General features: G+C 40.3%; 1 protein-coding gene across 4 annotated transcripts in view; it reads left to right on the top strand.

Annotated features, from left to right (window-relative positions):
- celsr1a (cadherin EGF LAG seven-pass G-type receptor 1a) overlaps nt 1-24,379 on the top strand; it is a 310,556-nt gene that overhangs the window by 189,990 nt on the left and 96,187 nt on the right. For all 4 annotated transcript variants that reach the window (XM_072562553.1, XM_072562552.1, XM_072562551.1 and 1 more), the window contains exons 5-6: nt 6,250-6,365; nt 12,901-12,989. In XM_072562553.1, coding sequence (XP_072418654.1) covers nt 6,250-6,365; nt 12,901-12,989 — 205 coding nt within the window. The remainder of the gene's footprint in view (nt 1-6,249; nt 6,366-12,900; nt 12,990-24,379) is intronic.

Raw genomic sequence — 24,379 nt, 5'->3', positions numbered from 1 at the left:
TGGCTCTACTTTGCGTGAGTGCTACTTTGTGCATGTTAATGAACTGGGGCAGCTTTTTATATAATGGACAGCATGCTAAATTCCGAATACCCATTTGTTTCAGCTTGTCCGAGCTCTGGTACACTTTACAAAGTCTATTGATATCACCATGGAGATAATGCTTGGTACCCCAGTGACTCAAAGATAGCACAAAAACTTACTGCCAGCTTGTGTTTTTGGGAATGATGAGAAATCCAAATAATACTGTGATTTGATTTAGTGGGACAAAAATCATAAACAGAATATTATGACATAATCATTTGGCAAGTTACCAAGTTTACCAACTGAGTATCTGGTCACACTCTTATTGTCTTCTGTTTTTATCCTAGCAATGATAGTTTTTTTTTAAAAAGAGTACTCTTCGTGTGGAAAATGGGGACACCAGGTAGACCCCTCTGGAGGTCTGGCTGCCATCCTTAAACTCCAAAGTGAAAAATGTGAAGAAAATTGTGCAAATCTCGAGTTCTCCATGTTTGCATACAAAATTGTTGTACTTAGCAGCACTTGTGCTGAGAAAGCAAAACAAAATCTTCCTGTGAAGAGATTTTTTTTAACAAGTGGATAAAAAAATTCCAATATACCCTCAGGATTAAAATCCCCTTTTAGCACCCTTTCACAGTCAGCTAAAGCATTAATGAAATTACAGGTTTTCCTAGTTGTACCTAGTTCAGTGCTTTGCAATAAGTTATCTGAAGTGTTAAGCAAACAATTCTAAGACAATATATGCTCTCAGGTGTCTACTATCGTTCAGGAAACTTTTATAAATGTGCTAGGAAAGATGCTTAGTTGTTTGCTCTTTTTGCATTTTTACAAGTTCAGTTATAGTTCAAGTTCTAGATTTTCATTTTAAGTGAGGTGTTCCTGAGAAGAATATTGCTGTACATTTACATGACTAATTGCTGCTTTGTACAAAGTGATCCAAATATAAGGTGATTGCCCCCAATATTCCAGTCAAACCTCAAAAAAATCTTAGCCTTCATTGAAATAATTAATATATTTTGTCTCTCTGCCTTTTCACATCAATCCATTCATTCACATCCATTATTGTTCTGCGCTGCTGTTATTTTTGAACAGCAACTCTCCCTTTCAGTCTAGTTTGGGCTTTTACATTTGGTTAAAAATCCCAGACATCGGCAATAATATTAGCCTATGATCTACTGCACTAGATCATAGGCAATGATGTACTGCACTAATTTAGTCTCCGTACTTGGTCAGTAATATTGGCTGAGATTTGCAGTGATAATAATGCCAAAACTGTCAAAAATCAAGCAAGATGTGCTCTGGCAATATTCTGAATGAGCTCATTAACGTGATCAGTAATAACTATCTAAGAAATGTTGAACATAATTGATAATTGTGGATAGTTGATGTTCAAGCTGGAGACAATCTGCTACCTATGAGTTAATGTGTAAACTGCTGGATTACAGGACCACACGATGATTAGGTAAACAAGCTATGATTTGCATGTGGTTTTGATGGAGCATTGGGCAGGAGTCTCTTCAACTCAAGCCAGAAGCGTTAAGGATCTCAGCTTTAAACTGGTCACTAATACATCTATTTAACCTGCATTAGCAGCAACCTTTGAAAGCTTTAAAACTACTGCGCTGCCTTTAAGTTAAATAATCCTCTGGAGCCGAAGGGTTAATCTTTCTACTTGGCCTACACTCAGTATTGATGAGTGGCACAAAATGAAGGGTTTTTTGTTAGTCTGATAGTTCAATCCCCTGAAGGCACACAACCTACACAGTATGACTCTCATGGCAGTATTAATGAGAATAAGGCTTCATGAGGTAAAGCCATCTCTTGCATTCCAGAAACACTTCTGCAACTTGCACGATAGCCATATACACTGTGCCTGTCGGTGCATGCTTACTGGTGGCCTCCATCACATGACCAGACTTGGCCAGCTTGCAGTGCTTCTTCATAATTTTAATAAACCTGCCTCGCAAATGAAGCTTTCAGCAACAACAGGTTCAGTCAGCTCTACAATTACTGATCAGTGAATAGGTATCTGATTCCCGCCCTCCCTCCCTAGCCTAAAGGCACAAAAACTACTTATAATGTCTTTACTGCCATCCTGGAGATCAAATTGGCTCAACACAGGATTTCGTGCACGAGGCTTTCCCAGTCTGCGTAGCTTGGTTCCACATCAAATAACACATTTTTAAATTGAGCCAATTAAGATTATAGAAACACAATTTTATTTTGTGGCAAACATTAGAATGTGGGTTTACAGAAGTAGTGGCACTTCATTCTGTGTTGAATTTCATCTCATGACCCATGTAGTTTGATTCTTCTGGTTAGAAGTGGCAATTACAGTCAGCTTGCCACCTTGTTCGTATTTATTTTATATTAATACGATATATTAATAATATATTAATATTATATTAATCAGAAATGCAGACTAGCATTGAATTTAACACAACCTGTCCCTGTGCAAGTTACCTGGGGACAGTCAAATCACGTTCCCTTTTACAACAGTCAGTGTGTCATGCTCTGAGAGTGAAATGTGCAGCAGCACTGCGAGAAACTTTGTGACAGCTCCTGTGAGAGGGTAAGTACTTTAGGCAAGAGTGGGGTTAGGGTGCCAGGAAAGTGACGAAGTGCTTAAACTGAGGATGGATAGGGGTATGTCAGTGGCTGGGGACCAGATGCAATCTAAAATGACTAACTGGGTAGAAGAGCAAGCACATAATAGCTCATAGTGTACTCCTTAAAATGCCAGTATTAAATTAATAATTTTGAAAACCTGCACCTTTTTTCTAAAGCAAACCCACTGATGTTAACTTCAATTGATTCTTAACTTACAGATTTCACCCAAAGTCTGGATAATTTTAAAACAACCAAAAAAATTGAGAACAATACATGCCCAATAATGGCTGGATAGAAACATGAAAATGTTCACCCCAGAGCACTACAAATATGTTGAAGGGTGCATAATTTTCCAAATGTCTTTCTAACGTTGACCGACCGATATCGGTTCACAGGGCTGCATACAAGATATGCTGTTCAGAAAAGCAAGTAATTGCCAAATAGTAGTCAATACAGAGTTGTTACGCCCTTCTTAAAGGAGCTGATTTGCTTAGAAGTGGAACAGAAGAGGCATGAACTTCAGTTTTGAGTGGATCAGCTGAGTGGCAGGTTTTATGTCAATACCAATTTTAATGTTGGCCAAGAAGTCAGTTTCAGCAAAGGATATTGCTGACAATATTTACATTTCCAATAAAATCATGATAAAGCAAGATATTATGTCAAGGAAATAAACATCCACATGGTTATCATGTCAAACCAGCCCCACACAGCTTTGAGTAATTATGGCGTACCACTTCAAGAACACAGTGGGCAGACTTTTGCAGTCAATGGCAAAGCAAAGATGCTCATCATTGATGTTGAAGAAAGCTGTCTACAAAGATCAAATAACCTCTTTAATATGCTTTTTACCTTTCCTTATGCTGTCACAGAGTTCTCTAGACTTCCATCAGAAATTAGACCATCAAGCAGGCAAAGGAATCAACCAGCTGATGTATTCTCACAATGCAAAACCAGAAAGCTAGGAACCAGCAAACCACTTCTGAATGACTCCGTATCACCATCATGGGGGTTACCATTCACTAGAAACTAAACTTGATCAGCTGTGTAAATATTGTGGCTACAAGAGAAAATTAGAAGCTCAGAATTCTGTGGTGAGCAACTGACCACCAGTCTCCCTAACACCCATCCACCATCTACATGTTATGAGTGTGACAGAACACTCCCCGCTTGCCTGGATGAGTGCAGCTCCAATAATGTTTAAGAAGCTCAACAACATCCAGTGCAAAACAGCACATTTGATTGGCCCCCAAATTGGCTGCACAGTGGCTCAGTAGTTAACACTGCTGCCTCACAGCGCTAGGGATCCAGGTTAGATTCCTGCCTCAAGCCACTGACTGTGTGCAGTTTGCACATTCTCCCCGTGTCTGCTTGCATTTCCTCCGGGTGCTCTGGTTTCCTCCCACAGTCCAAAGATGTGTAAACCAGGTGAATTGGCCATGCTAAATTGCCCATAGTGTTAGGTGCATTAGTCAGGGGTAAATACAGGGTAGGAAAATGGGTCTGGGTGGGTTATTCTTCAGAAGATCGATGTGGACTTGTTGGGCCAAAGGGTCTGTTTCCATGCTGTAGGGATTCTAATTCTAATTCTAATGCCTTCATCATTCACTCTCTCCACCATCAACACACAGGAATAGAATCCACAGGATGTACTACAGCAACTCATGAAGGATCTTCCAATGGTACCTCCAAAACCTGCAATCACTACTATCTAGAAGGACAAGGGTAGCAGATATATGGGAACTCTACCACCTGCAAGTTTCCCTCCAAGCCAACTCGAGTTTGATTGGGGAAAAGAAAAATCAGCTGTATCTTCATTGTCACTTGTTTATAATCCTGGATCTGTTTCCTGAACAGACTGAGTGTACACCTACAAAACACAAACTCTACTGATTCAACAGTGCAGCTCACCATCTCTTCTCAATGGCAGTTAGTGACAGACAATAAATGCTGGTGCAGCCAGCAATGCCCACATCCCATTGAATAAATTAGTAAATAAGAAGTCAATACCTCTGAAATCCTTCACTGTTTGTTGTGTCTGGAAAATTCAAAAAACTATGTTCCTGAGTATTTCTTTCCCCTAACCATTAAGTGTTAGAATGTTGGTATTATTAGTGGATTGACCATGGCATTGCCCACAGATAATCCCATTTTTGAAATAGTGTTATTCACAGGTTCCTGGATTACTCTCCACCTAAGGTGGTTTAAGAATGCAATTTATCATGTCACTGGTTAGGATTAAACCATTTCTCATTTTACTGGTTTTAAAAGTTATGCAGCAGGCCTTGCACATAGTGCAGGCAATATCACCGACCAATTACCAAAATGTTGTTTGGGATGCAAGCTTCTTTCTTATTCTGTACCAAAAGCCTTTGTTTTCTGATGCTTGCATTGTAAGTTTTCCTTTATTTGCAATATTTACCAAAAATTATTTGATTGATTTGTTATTTTTCTTTTCTCCCTGTTTAATTATGTGTAGAAATAAAAGGTGTTCTTCTACTTTATTAACAGATGTAGCTCTGTTCTTCTTGCTGAAACTGTTATCAGTAAAGGATTGGGCAGAACTTTTTTTGTGAAATCTTCAAGCATGAAGAATGTCAAATGGGAGGTGGGGGAGATTAGATTGGGGCCTGGACTTCGAAATATAAAAAGGTCTTTTTTTCGAAGTGCAAGATCTACTCCTTTAAGAAGCCAATGTAAGGTAGAGCTGCCCCATTAAGTTTGTTGAGGTGAGTGCTGAAATCTGGCAGTCTACAATTGGCACTGTATAGGCAGCATTTCTGTTTGGGCTCCCCTCCATTTATCAAAGGGATCAGTTTCATGGTCACATCTGCTGACCCAGTGAATTTACCAGGGTCGGTGCTGGCAGTCACAAGCAGATGCATCTATGGCCTTTGTAATTGTAAGGGTGTAACAGTGGTGTCCATCCCATTACCTCCATTAGAGTGGTAGAAAGGAACCAGTTGTAGATTATCAGAACAGCCAAAATCCATTGGTGGAGCGGATTTGATGGTTTGAAATGCCTATTTTTTATTTTGCTCCTAAATCTTCTCATCTTATGCCACTATAGTGGTGGCAGGTTGGTTTGACCATTCTGAAGCAAACTGCCTTCTGGAGCCTTCACTCTCAGTGCAAGAATTGCATTTCTTCAGCTTGATGGCTGATTGATTATTTCTCCTCTGAAAGGATTGGAGATTATTAACGTACCCAATGGACCTCACATTCATGAGCATGATTTCTCCTGGAGTCAATGAAGGCTGTAAGGGACTTAGTTTTCAAGGGGCCTGGAACAGCCGGTACATTCTCTGTTGATGTGTAAGTTGGGTGAAAGACCCACCTCCGAAATTAAAGTAGAACTTGTGTAAATTGATGGAATCATTGTGTAACTAATCTGCTCCAAATTCTTAGTAATAGCTGGGTTAGAAATGTATTCAAATGTACCTCGATGAACACTTGGATTTACAGTTCCTTTATAAACCTCAGATCCTGTATTCAATTATATTATGAGAGGCTGAGACACACAGCTATTGCTTAGTGTATAATAGAGTAGGTTTCCTTATACCAACTCCTGCATACCTTGTTAATTGGCTATATGTCTTCTCATTTCCCTCTCTACTGCAGGTTTGCAACACAGGAGAGAAATGCCTTGCTTCTTTATAATGGCCGTTTTAATGAAAAACATGATTTCATTGCTCTGGAGATCATTGAAGAACAAATCCAACTGACTTTCTCAGCAGGTAATTAAAAAAAATTAATCTACTTTTGTAATCAGACTGTCCAGAGATTATATTGCACACCTCTGGAGCAAGTGGGACTTGAACCCAGGTTACTCAGTCCAGAGACCCTACCACTGAACCACAAAAGAGCTAAAGCCTACTGCATCGGTATTTCCAGACAGTCTCCCATCCACGTACTAACCCATTCTCAGCAGGTAAAGCTGCACTGTTATTGCTTTTGTCTGCTTAAATGTAAAATAAATTGTTAGAAATTCCTGTTGGTCATAGTAGACAACTTATCAGTATGTGTTTCACTGCTTAGTTAATGTCTAACTCACCACAGAGGATCAGATTGTAACTCAAACTTTATGTTTTTTAGATAACATAAAAGTAAAAGTTAGAGCTAGATCCAGCACACTTGGTAGATGATGAGCTACTATGGAAATGGCCCCCATGAAGAGCAGCTTTATATTGTTTTCACGAACATTGTGATTTAGATCTTTTACACTTGATATTTTCACACAAACTTTGATGAAATACAATCTGAATGAAAATACAAGAATCCCAAAGCATTTTATTCTTATATAAGAAGCAAGTGGGTAACTAAAGAAAGGATTGGCCCACTAAAGGATAATGAAGGAAGGCTGTGTGTCGAACTTGAGAGAATGGGTGTGATTCTGAATGATTACTTTGCATCAGTATTCACTGAGGAGAGGAACATGATGGACGTTGAGATTAGAGGTAGAAGTTTGATTAGTCTGGATCATGTTGACGTAAGTAGGGAAGATGTGTTGGGTATGCTAGAGGTTATTAAGATGGACCAATCCCCAGGACCAGATGGGATCTATCCCAGGTTGCTGAGAGAGGCGAGAGAGGAAATAACTGGGGCCCTGACAGATATCTTTGTGGCATTCTTAAATACAGGTGAAGTGCTGGAGAACTGAGGGTTGCTCATGTTGTCCCCCTGTACAAGAAGGGTAGTAGGGATATTCCGGGTAACTTCAGACCAGTGAGCCTGACGTCGGTGGTGGGAAAGTTGCTGGAGAAGGTACTGAGGGATAGGATCTACTTATATTTAGAAAAGAATGGACTTATCAGTGATAGGCAACATGGTTTTGAGCAGGGGAGATCGTGCCTTACCAACTTAATACAGTTATTCGAGGAAGTTGATAGATGAAGGAAGGGTTGTTGATGTCATATACATGGACTTTAGTAAGGCGTTTGATAAGGTTCCCATGGTAAACTAATGGAGAAAGTGAAGTCACATGGTGTGCAGGGTGTTCTAGCTAGGTGGATAAAGAATTGGTTGAGCAGAAGGAGACGGAGAGTAGTAGTTGAAGGGAGTTTCTCGAAATGGAGAAAGGTGACCAGTGGTGTTCCAGACAGGATAGTATTGGAGCCACTGTTGTTTATAATATACATAAATGATCTGGAAGAGGGCACTGTTGGTATGATCTGCAAGTTTGTAGATGACACAAAGATTGGTGGAGTAGCAGAAAGCATAAGGGACTGTCAGAGAATACAGAAGGATATAGATAGACTGGAGAGTTGGGCGGAAAAGTGGCAGATGGATTTCAATCCAGACAAATGTGAGGTGATGCATTTAGGCAAGACTAATTCTAGAGCGAATTATACAATGAACGGAAGAGCCTTAGGAAAAGTTGATGGGCAGAGAGATCTGGGAGTGCAGGTGCATTGTACCCTGAAGGTTGTTGCACAGGTGGATAGAGTGGTCAAGAAGGCATATAGTATGCTTGCCTTCATTGGATGGGATATTGAGTATAAGAGCTGGCAAGTCATGTTAAAATTGTACAAGGCATTGGTTTGGCCACATTTAGAATACTGTGCACAGTTCTGGGTGCCACATTACCAAAAGGATGTGGACGCTTTGGAGAAGGTGCAGAGAAGGTTTACGAGGATGTTGCCTGGTATGGAAGGTGCTAGCTATCAAGAGAAGTTGAGTCAGTTAGTTTATTTTCACTAGAAAAAAGGAGATTGAGGGGGGGACCTGATTGAGGTTTACAAAATCATGAAGGGTATAGACAGGGTGGATAGAGTCGAGCTTTTTCCCAGGGTAAAGGATTCAATAACGAGAGGTCGTGCTTTCAAGGTGAGAGGTGAAAAGTTTAAGGGGGATACATGTGGCTAGTACTTCACACAGAGGGTGGTGGGCGTTTGGAATGCGTTGCCAGCAGAGGTGGTAGAGGCAGGCACGGTAGATTCATTTAAGATGCATCTGGATAAATGCATGAGTAGATGGGGAGTGGAGGGATACAGTAGAGGGAATTGACCGACAGGTTTAGACAATACATTTGGATCGGTTCAGGCTTGAAGGGCCGAAGGGCCTGTTCCTGGGCTGTAAACTTTCTTTGTTCTTTAATCAGGGATCTATTCTTGAATAGTTACACATTTGTCTGGGATGGAAAGTAAGCTTTAATGAAATGTAATCAATAGTCGTCTTTGCAACATGTACAAAAGGTGCCTTAAGTTTTGCTACTCGTTGGCAAAAGCTTACATAGTTAAGAATTGCATGCAGGCTTAAGTGAAGGGCCTCGTGTTGATCATTTCGAGAGCCCGATAACAGATATGCCATGTGTAACCATAGGTCCGTTTGTGCTTTGATTTGTACCAACGTTTACAATTTAAGTAATATTTACCATCTGTTTTTACTTAATTGCACCACTTCCAAGCCTTTTGCAGCTGCTGTGTGGGAATATCCAAACTTAATGCTGCATTAGTCATCTTTCTTAAAAGTACAATGCTGCATAATTTCCTTAATTTGAATTTCTACAACATTTGTCAATGTCCAACCTGGCAAATCTGCCTGTTTCTTAGATGTTTCAAGCAGGTTGAATGTTTAACTAGCTGTTGAATTGCATGACACTCAAAGCAAGGCCTGAGTTTTGCCCATTTGCAGCCAAGTTTCATTTTCAGAGGGACAAAATGTGAAATGTACTTTCTCTGTTCACAGAGCAATATTCCGAGGGACACAGAATGTCTGCAGCTTAGAAAATCACACTTCTCCAATGAAAGGATTGTGTTTGTGTGACTATGAAATATGGAAGCAGAAAATAGTAGGGAAGGAAAGACACATGAGGACCACTTTGAGGAAAAATAATAAAAATTCCATAGAGTGACCATTTATGGAGTAATAATTCAGTGATTTGTGGGAAACTGGCCAGATTGGGAGGGGATTCAAAAGCACGATGATAAACAATTTTAATGACCTTTTGAAAGAAGTAAGAAATAAAGGCCAGTATTTTTGGGAATGTTTTAGAGAGAGGGGATAATAGAAAATAGCTTAATCCTCTAATATAATGAAGTAGAAGTGTAAAATAAAACTTTGGTTGCATTATTCTGCACTGAAATGAGTAAATACTGAAGTTCTGTTTCACATCAACTGTCAAATCTTGTGTAGGCATACCGTAGAGGTGCTAAAACATTGCTCACCTGATAAAGGATGCAGGTGATGCAATCTAGAAATAAAAGATTTTCTAACAATTATCTGTGTTAGTAATGTAATCACCAGCTTTTCACCATTTCATTGATGCAATTTGACTTATTTTCATTTAACTTCACCTTCTTTCAATAATTAACAAATATACATAACCCAACAAGGTCCTGATGTATAAATCCACTAAACTTCCACAAAAAAGTAGATTTTCATGTCTTAACCAAATAGGGTTTAATGCTTATTTTGCTCTTCATTGGCCTCTTGAGGTTCCATGAGATAATCTAAAATGGTGCTGTATAATTGTGCTTAAACTTTCTATCGAAGAAGGACCATTTTCAAAGCCTGTACACTTTCAGATTATGCTGCTTTACATGACTTACTGATTCCTTAAAATATTACTGCTAGCCTCATGCTGCTGTTTTTATTAACGTGAATAACTTTAGATGAGCACAGTACAGTGTGGTGGTTCTCACTAGGTGTGGGGCTGGGCCTTAAATGTTAGGGACTTTGTTTTATTTTTAAAACAGTTTATTCCATCTGTTGAAGGTAGCCATTACAGCAGAATCATCAGCCTCATCACTGTTTGGAAGGGATACTTGTCATTAAACCCCTTTTTCCTACCAATCTACTTGACTCTAAATAAAATACATTTTAAATAAGATAATCCCAGTAACATTGTGCTGATAAGCTCAAGTGGAGGTAAAATGATATTCAAATTTTATTCAGAGGATTTGAATATCAAATCTTCTAATATTCTTGTGGTATCTGTCAAAGGAATGAAGAAAATTACAAAAGGAAACAAATTCCAATATAATTACTTTTGCAGACCACTGCAAAACTGGAATTCATATTGGACTTGCAGTGGCATTTTTTTTCAAACAAGTTTTCTGCTAATATGTTTGTGATTCCCCGGTTCCCCGATGCAGAGTTCTAATTATATTTTATTGTGTTAGATATTCTAAAGCAGCACAGGCTACACTGACAGAATTTTAACATTCCAGCATTACTACGCATTTCTATCACCTCAAACATCAAAGAAAATGTTGCAGTGGCGCATCATGTACTGTTTTATGATCTACACAAACAGAGCACAGGACTGATCATTATAGGTGTTCTTTTTTAGTTCACTTATAAGTATGCAACCTGTTGATGGACGTGAACCAGACACTGTTACAGAAAACGAAGGCCAGACAGTGAGATTTTCTTTGTTACATACTTCAGATTACTCTTGCAGCTTCTTTCAAGATTTGACATTTAAGTGTAATTGTGATGGACTGTGTTGCTATGTGTAACTGAAAGTCAGATCTATTGTAGAGGACATTCCAAAGACAAAATCAGACGCACCACGGCATTGCAGGTTTTAATTGAGTTGGCACTCAAATGTTTTTAAGTTGGCACTGTTAATTTAGTTGCAGTGGCATTTAACAAGTGAACATTGACAAGAATTGAGAAATTTTCTTCCACCAGTAATGTAGCACAGCTCTGCACCCATACGTCTGTGTGTATGCCTGCATATGGTTTACTCCTATTCAGAAGAAAACTACTTAACATTTTTTAAAAAAGTTTATGAACTTATTTTCCAGGTGCTTATACCTGCTATTACAACCTGGCTGTAGGTACTCTTCCATTAACAAATTAGCTTCCTTAATGATAATTAAAAGGGATGGCAGTGTATTGATTTGTTTTCCATTTGTTTAATGATCTGATGGACACTTCCAAAGTGCTCAACCTAATGTAAATTTTTCGAGAGATCGATATTGTGAGACCCACCCTGCATCCAGCCTTTCAATACCTTGTGAATGTTTGTCTTTATAAATTCTTGCTCCATTTTGGTCTTTTAAAAAAGCACACAATAAATAGAACCTAGTTCCTTTATGTGTAAAGGTTCAGAGTCCACAACATATTGACTCAGCAGTTGTTTCTCTTTGTACAGCTGTTACTCACGAAGTAAATGTGCAACCAGCCAGCACAGTGGTTCAGTGGCTAGCACTGCTGCCTCACAGTGCCATGGACCAAGGTTTGATTCCATCCTGTCTGCACAGTTTGCATATTCTCCCTGCCTTTGTGAGGGTTTACTCTGAGTGCTCTGGTTTCCTCCCACAGTTGAAAGATGTGCAGGTTAGGTGGATTGGCCATGCCAAACTGCCCATAGTATCCAGGGATGTGGAAATTAGGTGGATTAGCCACGGGAAATACGCAGTTATGGGGATTAGGGTTATAGGGTTAGGGTTGGGGTGGGGAGGACGGTTGTAAGTCTGGATGGGATGCTCTTCAGAGGGTCGGTGCACTCGAGTCAAATGGCCTGCTCCCATCCTGTAGGGATTTTATGATTCTATCAGATCTTGGCGATGATTTGCATTTCACTTCAGTAAAGCAATCTGCTGTTTCCTTCAAAATTTAACAATCAAAGGCTTACTGTTAGACAAATTGCAGAGAAGGTTACATAACTCCCTGCAATTACCTTAGATTTGAAGATACCGTCCCAAAATGTTATCTTAAAAGCTTCATAATTGTAGCATATGGAGCAGTTTCAGTAGCAGCTTTTAGGAGAGAATTGGATCTTATCTTACAAGGGGAAGAGCAGGAGAGAGAAAGAGATCATCGACTGCATTATGCTGTTTTGTTTGTGAAACCGCACTAATGGTATTGATTCTCAGAAACCAGTATTCCTACATATCTGAGGCATTTTTTCTCTAGCGTCTACCATTTGTTTATGTTGGACATACATTGGCTGCATATTTTGATGAGGGACTCAAGTTTGTGGCAGGGACCGAAGGCAATGATTTTACTTTTCTAAATATTTAATTGAAGATAAAGTTTTTCAGCTGGCAGCAGATGTTGACAAGCAATCTGACAGTTTTGAGACCATATGAGGGGTCGAAGGAAAATAACAATGATGCAAAACTGTGGTGGAACAGGCAAGGAAGCAGGGATTACATTCCCCCAGGACAATATTATCCAAAAGAAAGGAGTGAAGGCAACAAACATTGGAAATGTCTAGGATCGCAAATAATTATTTTTGAAGTTTTCGGATTATAATGTGGCAGTGGCTTTATATGCATACAAAGTTTCTCTCTTAACTGAATCACTCATGTTTAACAGGAGAGTCTACGACCACAGTGGCACCCTTCATCCCAGGGGGAGTAAGTGATGGAGAATGGCACTCCGTTCAAGTACAGTACTACAATAAGGTAAGTGAAAGAGGAGATTGCAGTATATAGAACTGTAACTGAAATGAAAATATATATATTATATATTTGCACGTGACTGAGTTACTGATATTATTGTGAAGGAATGCCTTTTTTTATTTGGCAATGTCAGCTTAGCAAAGCATGCATCTCGATTGTTGGCTTCAATTATTCATGTTCGTTAGGCTTTAGCGAAGAGTCAATAAGCATACAGATGTTTTTGATGAATAGATGAGCCTTGATTGCCCTTTCCATTAATTGGCTTTTTCTGTTCTAGTTGACCACTTTGTGTTGTGACAAGCAGGAAGTTTGATCTTTTTGTGGCTCGCAGGCCCCTTCTGAAAATGTTCACTGTACTGTGAGCTTCTGATAAGTTTACAGCCGATACAATAAGCATTGTCTCACGCTGGAATGTGGTACTTTACTGTCCACAAATCCATTCTTCATGTGTGCACCTGCGTGTCAATGGACTGTTCAACTGTGACGACCGTCAGTACTGAAACTGTGAAATCTGTCTGCTTTTCTGTACACTTCTCCTCCTCCAGCTTATAAATCACCCATTACCAATGGAGTGAGACGTGGCACTGGCCTTTCCCCAAAGTTGCTCTGACCAGGAAAATGGCGAGGGAAGGAAAACAATCAGTCCAACCTGAGACTGACTTTAATTTCCTCATGGCTGGTGTGTAAATTTAATTGATGAGAGGGATTATAATGAATCATAGTAACCATAGTGACATCATTAGCCCAATTATCTGTTTCTTTAGGCCTTAACCTATTTGAGCAGAACCTAATTGTCACCTCCCCAATCTCGCCAGTGGTACAGTGGTAATATTGTTGGAGTAGTAATTCAGGGACTCAGCCGAATACATTGGAGACATGGCATAAAATCACACTATGCCAGCTGGAGGAATTTGGTTCGTAAGTCCTGTCTCAGTAAAGATGACTATGAAACTATCAGTGGTCCTAAAAACTCATCTGGTTCACTAATATCTTTTTGGGAGGGAAATCTGCCGCCCTTACCCAGTCTGGCCAACATGCGACTCCTGAGTGACAGCAATGTTATTGAGTCTAACCAGGGACTAATGGTGGAATAGTGGTAGTATAACAGGGCTAGTAATCCAGAGGCCCAAGTTAATGCTGTGGAGGTATGTGTTCAAACCTAGAATTATAGGTTTTGACAAACTAGGTAGGATTGTAAATTGTGATGAAGATTTAGAGGGTTAATTCTGATTTAGACAAGTTTCCCACTCACTCAGCACATGGCAGATGCAGTACAACATGGTTAAATATAAAGTTATATACTTTGGTGTGAAAAGGAGAAAGAAAGAATATTATTTAAATGATGACATGTTAGAAAACACACACACACACACACATTCTCACACACACACACACACACACACACACACACCTTTATTGGAAGATAATTTGCATTCAGAATCAGGGATGTCTTACTGCAGTGACACAGGGCCTTTGTACGACAGCTGGAATATTGTGTGCAATACAAGACTTCCTCCTTAAGAAAGGATATATGTGTGAGAGAGAGGGTACAGCAAAGGTTTACTAGGCTAATACCAAGGATGGCAGGGCAGTTCTTTATCAAGAGATTAGTTTATTTAGGCCTAAGTTTGATAGAGTTTAGAAGGATGTGAGGGGATTTTATTGAAAAGGGCTGATGAGACTAGATGCAAAGAGGATGTTTACCCTTGTAGGACCAAAACCAAGGGACATAGTCTCAGGATCCAGGGTAGGCCATTTAGGCATGAGGTAAAGATGTGTCTGCACTCAATGCGTAGTAAACCTATGGACGCCACATTACTGTGTGTGTGTGTCAAAGAAATATTTTTTTAAATTTTAAAGGGTATTGTGGATTTTGAGGAGAAATTGGGGGATATGCCATTGAAATACACAATCGGCCATCATCATATTGAATGGTGGAGCAGGTTTGAAAACCCGAATGGCCTACTCCTGCTTCTAGTTTCTCTGTTTCTGTGAGGCTTTGAGGATACTCTTGAAGCATTTCTTCTGCCCTCCTGGGAGCTACTTGCCATGGCAAAGTTCAGAATGGAAGGCTGGGTTTTGGAACTCTTGAGTCAGGCATGTAAGTGATATAGCCCAGCATTACAGGAGGTTAACCATAACCAGTGCCTTCATACTAGGGATGTTGCCTGAGAAAGGACAGTGTATGTAGTCAGTGTAATACCATGTCTGTTGAAAGGAAACTCACTTTCCAGGGCAGATGATTTGTAGACAATTTATTTTCTTTTTTAAAATTCTTTTCAGATGTCCAAGTTAACAAATGGCTCTTGTTTTACCCTGTGCAATATTCTGGTTATTAGGTCACCTCCATGAATCACTGATAACACTTTTGGGATTAGTTTTGATCCTCAGTTTTTTTGTTTGTTTCTTGACTTAGGGGCAATTCAGTGAATAGAAGTTTTTCCCTGTTGCTTTCTGTTTTACATTGTATGTATTTTTGTAACTGATATTAACTTTGATACTGGACCTCAGCTCAGTTACTTCAAAAGGTCAGCTCCATTTTAATACCAGAACAAAATGCTACAGATGCTGGAAGTCTGGAATTATAACAGAAACTTGTGGAAGCTTGATTTGACAAAGTATTACAGATCTGAAACTCTAACTCCCGAGAGAGATGTTGCCTGAGTATTTCCATCATTTTATGTTTTTATTTCATTAACTTTTGAAATTTTATTGTAAATCATAAAATATTGGATGAAAATAAAGGCCACAAAGACTAGGGCATTTTTGTCTTTTTACAGTGATGTAAAATGAGCAATATCTGATATGACATTGTTTACACACCTGCAATTTGCCTTTTCACCAACATCAATAGACAATTGACTTGATATTGCTCATTGCACATCAATGCTGAAAAAAACCTTATTTTAAAAACTCCACATTTATTGCCCAATAACAATTAAAGTTTAAATCTGTAAATCCTTCTCAACAAAAACTAACAGAAAATATGGGCGTTAAACAAATGACAATTTTTATCCACTCTGCTTAATACTTCAATCTGACCTCAGGCACTGTAATCTCTCATGATTAAGTTGTTTTCCTGTAACTTCGCTGATACAGGAGGTTTGCTGAAAATGATATTTTTAATCTGAATGTAAGTGTATGATGTGCACCCTTCCTTGACGGGAATTTAACCGTGTGATGACTAATGCATATCAACAGACCCACTTTATTTAATTTTTACTCCATTTTTTGTTGGCCATTGACTGAGCAATAGGAAAACCCTTCTGTAAAGTTGACCACCAAATTTAAAGGTACTCCAGTCTGCAGAAGAAACGGTCTCCAATATATCATAGAATCATAAAATCCTATGGTCTGGAAAGAGGCCATTCAGCCCTTCAAGTTAGCACCAAACCTCCGACCTGCCTGGGTTTTGAATTTTCCATAAGTATGCACACAGTACAGTCGGGGAAGGTAGTTGGCTGTTATGGAAATGTACTGGGCATGGGGAGACCTTAACAGAGACAAGATCAAAGCAATGTGGCTGCCAGAAACCAGAAATTAAATACTGAAAATGTTAGTGATATTCAGCATGTCTGGCAGCATTTGTGGAAAGGGGATCATTCAGATTGATGCTTCATTGAATTAGGCAAAAGGAGATGGCAATGGAACAGGTAAAACAACAGAAGATTTTTCAAGAGGTCCTAATAAGACCAGGAATATTAAGGCCAAGAGCAGCTGTCACAAAGACATGGGGGGGAGGCCATGAACTGAAATAATTTAATTCAGTGTGTAATGGACCAGGTCAGTCCCCCTCAAAACATTTCAAGAAAGTAGCCCAGATGCTAACTTAGCTAGTTGTTTTAAGCAGGTGTAACACAGATATTTCAAGAGGAATGCAGTTGGTCAAACCACTTAATTTTAAACAAAATAGAATTTATTTACAAAGTTAGCAAATGGAACACAAACAAAAGAGAACAGAATACTGAATAACTTAACCTATCCGAAAACCCAACAGATCATCTCAACTTACTGATGCTTCCAAATACTGGCAATAATCCCCATAAGCTCCCCTTGGCACAAAAAGTAAAATCAAACTCAGGGTCTTACAGGATAGATGTCCGAGAGAGGGAGGATTAGCATGGACCTGCTTCTTTGGGTCCACCAGCTTTTACAGCTGCTTGACTGATCCCAGTGAATAGCCAGACCAAACCAAACCAGAGAAAAGCTGAGCTGGGAGAACTGGCCACTCCCCTTTCATTGAACCAGTTTTTTTTAAAAACGTGAAAGCCCTTTGCCTGAGGCAGTACCTGTTAGCTGTAATCAAATTGGCCCTAAAACCCTACAAATGTCAACTTTTCTGTGTCTTTTATGATCTCTGGGGGAGAAAAGCCAAGGATACTATACCCTTGTTAAAGGAGCAGCATCATTACAAATGTCGAGATCAGGAGTCTGTAAAGTGTAGCGTTGAAAGATGAGCTGGTGTTCCGTGACCTTCATTGGAATAGCGCATGAAGCTGAGGACTGAAAGGTGAAAGTAGAGTGAAGAATTAAAATGGCAGGACTTTGGAAATTTGAGATCCCACTGGCAGGCTGGATGGAGGTGTTCAGCTACCCAATATGGTCTTTGGTCTTCCCAATATGACAGAGGAAGCGCATCATGAAAGGAGCAGCAAGGGCAGTCCACTGAATTGGAAGAAATGCAAGTGAATCACTGTTCTACCTGGCAGGAGTGTCTAGAGGCTTGATAAAAGGGAAGAGAGAAAAGAGGTACTAAGAGGACATTGGTTACATTTCCTGGGTCGCGATGGGAAGGAGAGGAGTTGTTGGGAATGATTGAGGAGTGGACCATTGTGCTACGGAACTGATGGAGTAGGAGAGCACCAGATATACTTTGTGATGTGATCACATTGAAAGTAAAATGATTTTGACAGGAATGAGCAAGTTGGATCAGGTGCAGGGAAATGGGATTGAGGTAGCTGAACTAAATAGAAAATGATGCCAAACACATGAAGAATGCTTTTCCAGTATTCCCAACATCCTGGTTTCAGCCCAAGTGTTTCCTGGCCCCTTGTTCCTAGCACTGAAAGTCTTGCTGGGTTTTACTGGGCTTCTGGAAGCCTTCACAGCTGTCTGTGTCGACCAGGAGGAACAGGAACCTGTTGGAGATTGTATTTCTCTGACCTCAGCAGGAAGGGATAGACAGTGAACATTAGGTGCTCCTGTGCTACTGACAGTAAGCTCTTGGTCCCTAACTGATGCATGCCCATGTCACACATCCAGTGGATGGTGTGGGTGCATGGGAAAACTACAAAGAAAAACACTATACATGTTTAAAGTCCCTCCAAATGTTTTATTGTTTTGAAAGAAGTACCAAAAAAGAATCTGAACTACCTGTGTACTAAATAGCCATTGTTACATGTTCAATGTATATTCAATGTGTCTTTTAAGTTTTAGAAATGCAAGTTGTCATCAGAAATCCTTTGTGCTGACACTGAATATGGTCTTGCTATCTAGCCTTGTTTCTTCTAATCTTTATTCCAGACATGTGTTAATCTAAGTGATTGTTTTATTCATAATGCATAAAGTTTCAGTATTATTATGAATACATTAGCAAATTTAAAATCACGTTTTCAGAATTTCCAGGTCTTGATTGACTTGTGTTGGAAGCAAGAGAACTGGAGACAGGAAACAGGAAATAAAATCTGGAAATAGTCTGGAGAACAGATAATGAACTTAACTCATAAAATAAAGAATAAAAGTGATATGTTACAACTTTAACTGGATTTCAGCACACATTCCAGAATCATTTTGGACAGATATCCTGTATCAAATTCAAAGTGAAGTCATTGCAAGGAAGTTGGTGGGTGTGAGTACTGCTAATTCAGTTTTTTAAATTTTAAACATGTTCTTTCCTGCTGGCAATTATGTAACGCATAAGGATATCTCCTCATTTTATGGTTCTTTTACATGCTTCCATAAGAGTCAGAGGCATATCAGAAGTAAAGGGAGTCTGCTGCTAAATTTTCTGTAACCTCTGAAGCTATGACTGGAGACCCGGGGCCTGAAAACAGGAAGCGGGTTCCATCAAGTTGGTTCTGTGTGACATGTTCCTGCTTCCCCAGAATTGTGTGGGAACCACAGTGAGGATGGGAGTGGTTAACCGGCTGGCTGCAGCAGGTAACCATAGAGTCATAGAGATGTACAGCACAGAAACAGACCCTTCAGTCCAACTCATCCATGAAGACCAGATATCCTAACCTAATCTAGCCCTAATTGCCAGTATTTGGCCCATATCCCTCTAAACCCTTCCTATTCATATACCCAGCCGGATGCCTTTTAAATGTTGTAATTGTACCAGCCTCCACCACTTCCAGTTAAGATCCTTGAAGCTAGCTCTACCTGGGGGCAGCCTGATATCTCGGCCAATGCAAAAGCAATCTAAAATGTCTGAACGTTGTTTTAGTGGCAGGCTGCATAGACATCAGAACCAGACTCTCCATTCAATACAAGGAAGTGCTGCTCCGAGAACTGGTAGAAACCATGGCAGTTTCTGTCACAGCGGTGGGCTTTCCTCATTATGTCCAATGGGGTATTTTTATTTAGTACTTTAGTGGCTGGTGACCAGAAATGTAACCACCCTCAAGATTCTCTCATACTTCATCTAGGCCCGATTCTGGTAATGGGGTCGCTGATTAATCATCTCCCAGTACCCATTGCCTCCTATGGGCTCTCCAGATTCAGGAGCCGTCCCCAACTATATGGGCCGCCGAGAATCCGACATTCTATTGGCCGCCTTCTCTAATGAACCTTTTGAGTCCAGTGCCAGCGTTTGTCAGATCCTGATCTGTATTTCTTGAAAACCCCACTCGTCTGCTTGATAATGCATGTTTAATAGGAGATGCTACGAAGCACAAGGGGATAAATACAGTACAGATGAGTGCTCCTGTGCTGCTGGAAGTCAGTTCTTGATGCCTAACGGATGCATAGTCCATATCTCACATCTACACATTCCTCATGAAGGTGAATGGATCTTGAGATACTATTGTATTTTTCAGGTAATTTGGTTTAAAAATGGATGCTGATCTCGCAGGGTGTGGTTCACAGCTGCTACTAACCCCTCGCACTTTAACCAAAAAAAGAGTCTTTTAGCACTGGGACTAATGGAGCTTTTCTGTTGTTGAGGGCCACAGACAAGGCTAACTTTCTACTGACTGGTAGTGGGGGAAGATCACATTCCGCTAAGGTCACTGAATACAGGAACCATAGCTGATTTTTATTCTCTAAGCAATCCACAGGAATTCTAGTGCTAGGTTGTGTGATGTCAGTCCACATTGATCAAGGATCAAATTTGAGTCTTTTTTTTGCTGGTAACTTAATCCCATAATCAGAGTTCCAGGCAAGCTGGGAAATAGCAAAGATCTTCTAAAGTTCTAGAGTGCTTAGCTGCACCATTTATGTACCTGAACTGTATTGAGTACTGATGGTCCCTTTAATAAACAGCGGATTATTTGTTGGCACATGAATTGTGAGTAAATTCAAGCAGTGCACTTGAGGCTGCTTGTTTCTATGGAAAGTACCAGAACAGTCGAACAGGATAGACAGCCTGATTTGAAGAGGTTGAAGTTATTCAGCAATTAATCTAAACATCCATCTAAAAACATCATAACAACTCATTAGAGAAATGAAATATGTGGCTGTTGTCAAGTTCAGTAGTTTAATAATATTATTGGAGATGGATTTGTCTGACTTCCTTTGCCAAGCAGTCAGCACTGTTTATCCCTGCAACTTCTCCATTTTTTTCACGTAAGCTTTGCTGCAAATGTGACTGGGAAATTTACAGCTTCCTGTTTAAAATTGGTTCATCAGCTGCTCTATTCATGATAAAGTATAACGGGTTATGATCTGAGGTCCTTGTTTGAAAAGGCAGGAAGATAACAGTGAGGTAGAATTTATGCTTTGTTTTCATTGAAAGCAGATATAAAAACATTTGGTGCCTGGTGGAACTGCCAGGACTGATGAATTGAGATTGTGATCTTAAAGAGTTAAACTCTGCCGCATTTAATAAACACACTGTGTAACTTCACTGGAACAACATAACTTTGATCAAACCAACATTCTTACATTTTATCCTGAATGGACGATGTATTTGAATGTGGTGTGTTGAGATATTAATGTTTACTCACAGTGCACTTACAGGACTTAAAACTCGGCCTGTTGTTGAAGACTATCATACCAAATTTTGTCCATTAAATCATCAACACTGCTTTGTTATTTTGACTTTTCAGTTGGGCTGAGTGTGAGAATGGTCTGGCCATTCCCCAAACCCGAAGGCGAAGATCACAGTCTCACTCATGCTGGTGTGCAATTGTTTGAGCAGGGTGATGAGCAATGTAGCATAGACTCTTCATAAGACGAGTTAATATTACTGACAAATAATATTGTTCAATTCCTGGTTTTGTGAATCTGTACTCTTTCTCTGCACTACTCCTGAAAGGGTAGTCTTCAGCCACCTTAGGCGAAAGTGAGGACTGCAGATGCTGGAGATTAGAGTCAAGAGTGGTGCTAGAAAAGCTCAGTAGGTCAGGCAGCATCTGAGGAGCAGGAAAATCGACGTTTCAGGCAGGAGCCCTTCATCAGGAACGAGACTGGAAGAACGTAATTTCCCCTCCCATGTGTTTGAAGATGCCCTCCAACGCATCTCATCCGCGTCCCGCACCTCTGCCCTCAAACCCCATCCCTCCAACCGCAACAAGACAGAACCCCCACAGTCCTCACCTTCCACCCCACCAACCTCTGCATCATTGGCCGACATTTCTGCCACCTACAAATGGACCCCACCACCAGGGATATATTTCCCTCCCCACTCCAATTCGCTTTCTATCAAGACCGTTCCCTCCGTGACTACCTGGTCAGGTCCACGACCCCAACAACCCACCTTCCCCTCCTGGCATCTTTCCCTTCCATTGCAGGAATTGAAAAACATGCACCCATATCTCCCCCCCTCCGCATCCATTAAAGTTTCACCTGCACTTCCACAGATGTCTCTCTCTCGCCCACTCTCTCTCTCGCCCACTCTCTCTCTCTCGCCCACTCTAAAAAAAAGATGTCATTTATTGTATCAGTTGCTCCCGATGTGGTTTCCTTTACATTGGGAAGACTGGATGCCTTCTCGCAGAGAGCTTCAGGGAACATCTCTGGGACACCCGCATCAATCAACCCTATCCCCCTGTGGCCGAACATTTCAACTCCCCTGTCCATTTTGCCGAGGATATACAGGTCCTGGGCCGCCTCCACCACCGATCCCTCACCACTTGACGCCTGGAGGAAGAACATCTCATCTTCTGCCTTGGAATGCTTCAATCCCAGAGCATCAATGTGGACTTCACCAGTTTCCTCATTTCCCCTTCCCCCACATCACCCCAGTTCCAAACTTCTAGCTCAGCATCATCCTCATGACCTGTCTCACCTGTCAACCTTCCTTTCCACCTATCCACTCCACCCTCCTCTCCAACCTATCACCTTTACCCCTTCCTCCATCTACCTATTGCACTCTCAACTACTTTCTCCTCAGCCCCACCCCCATCCCATTTATCTCTCCATCCCTGAGGTTTCCAGCCTCATTCCTGATGAAGGGCTCCTGCCCAAAACATCGACTTTCCTGTTCCTCGGATGCTTCCTGGCCTGCTGTGCTTTTCCAGCACCACTCTAATCTTCAGCCACCTTATCCAACTCTCAGTAATTTTCTCTCTACACTTATGTTTCCGTCTTGAGTATTCTCTTCAAAGTTCATCTGTTCAATAAATAGTTTTGCCATACCCCACCCACCACCCTGATCTGGGGTTCACACTCCGAATGCATATGGTACTTTGTAAATTCACGTTGTTGCTATTGTGCATATGCACTCACCGCTGAAATTGGATTTCCCAGATATATATCATTATAGTGCTCATAAACTGTGGAATGGCTGCAGGTAGCTTAATATGTGAATCAGTCACTGAAATATCAACTATCATCAGTCTGAAGTATGTTTAGACTTTATTTCACATTGCAATATTGCAAGTTCATGTGAACATTCTGCAAATATTCCCATCTGTGTTTTCCCTAATATGCCTCTAGCTTGTGAATGAAAAGTAGTACATTATCTACTTAGGTCAGTACGGTGTGCGGAATCCATTTTTCATCAAATAATTATCCAAATGCCCAGAAATGTGAAGAATGCAATTTGGAAAAATGAGATGGGAAAAGAAAAGGAAATGAGTGCCAATTTGCGTACAATAATGAAGTAATCTGTCATCAAGACTATCTGTTTTAGCGTAACAACTTCTGTACAGTTGATACTGCTGCAGTGTGAAAGATGAGTACAAAGAATAAAGTAGTCCTCGCAGACATGTAATTCAACTCTGGTTTCAGTCAGCTTTACTATAAATACCAGTGTACACATCAGAATGGTTTCCAGGGTGCACTTGATACTTGAGTAACATTGAACTGGTTCCTTTAATAGTTGAGGACAGAATATTTGTTAATTACAATTGGTGGAATCTGACGTAAGGTGTCAGATTTAAATTGTTCTTATTCTCACTGATATTTAAATCTGTCATGGTAGATGGTTCCACAGCCCCTCTCACTCTGGCTGGTGAATGTTCCCAAGTGTTTATATTCCTAAATGGAATCTGTGCTCTTTCTTAGCTTAATTCCACAGTGCGCTCACCCTGTTGACTTTATTTCATGATTATTCCTCTCCAGTTGTTGAACAGTTGACCTGTGCTGTTCTAACGTGTTTCCTATTTGATTTCCCTAAACGCACAATTCAAAGAAAAACAAATAATGTTGTAATTTGGAAAGTTTTTATTAGTACATTCATTACAAGAGTTGCAAACAAGTTGCACATTTTGAACCTCTGCTAGATCTGATGATTCTGTGCAGTTGCAGTATTTCATCTGACCAGTCTGTATGTAAATTGGAAATATTGAGAAACTCCAAACATTGGGAGTCAGCTGGCTGTTTTGTGCATACTTTGGGATGCCATTACCAGCAGTTATAATCTTTTTAAGCAGTGCACATTAAGACTTATTATGAGCTCTCTGGAAATTCCACTCTATTCCTGAAAGGAAGAAAAGCGTATGGAGATAAGAAAGCGAGGTGGCTCAGGGGTTAACATTGCTACCTCACAGTGGCAGGGACTTAGGTTCAACGGTCTGTGCGGAGTTTGCACATTCTCCCTGTGTCTGCGTGGATCTCCTCCAGGTGCTATGGCTTCCTCCGGCAGTCCAAAGATGTGGAAGTTAGGTGCTAAATTGCGCATAGAGTCCAGGAATGTATAGGCTAGATGGATTAGACATGGAAAATACAGGACTATAAGAATAGGGTAAGGGGCTGGGTCTGGGTTGGATGCTCTTCAGAGGGTCAGTATA

Source organism: Chiloscyllium punctatum, chromosome 44 (genome assembly GCF_047496795.1).
Source record: "Chiloscyllium punctatum isolate Juve2018m chromosome 44, sChiPun1.3, whole genome shotgun sequence".
Lineage (NCBI taxonomy): Eukaryota > Metazoa > Chordata > Chondrichthyes > Orectolobiformes > Hemiscylliidae > Chiloscyllium > Chiloscyllium punctatum.
The sequence above is the reverse complement of the archived record's forward strand: the minus strand, read 5'-3'. Positions and strand labels throughout refer to the sequence as shown.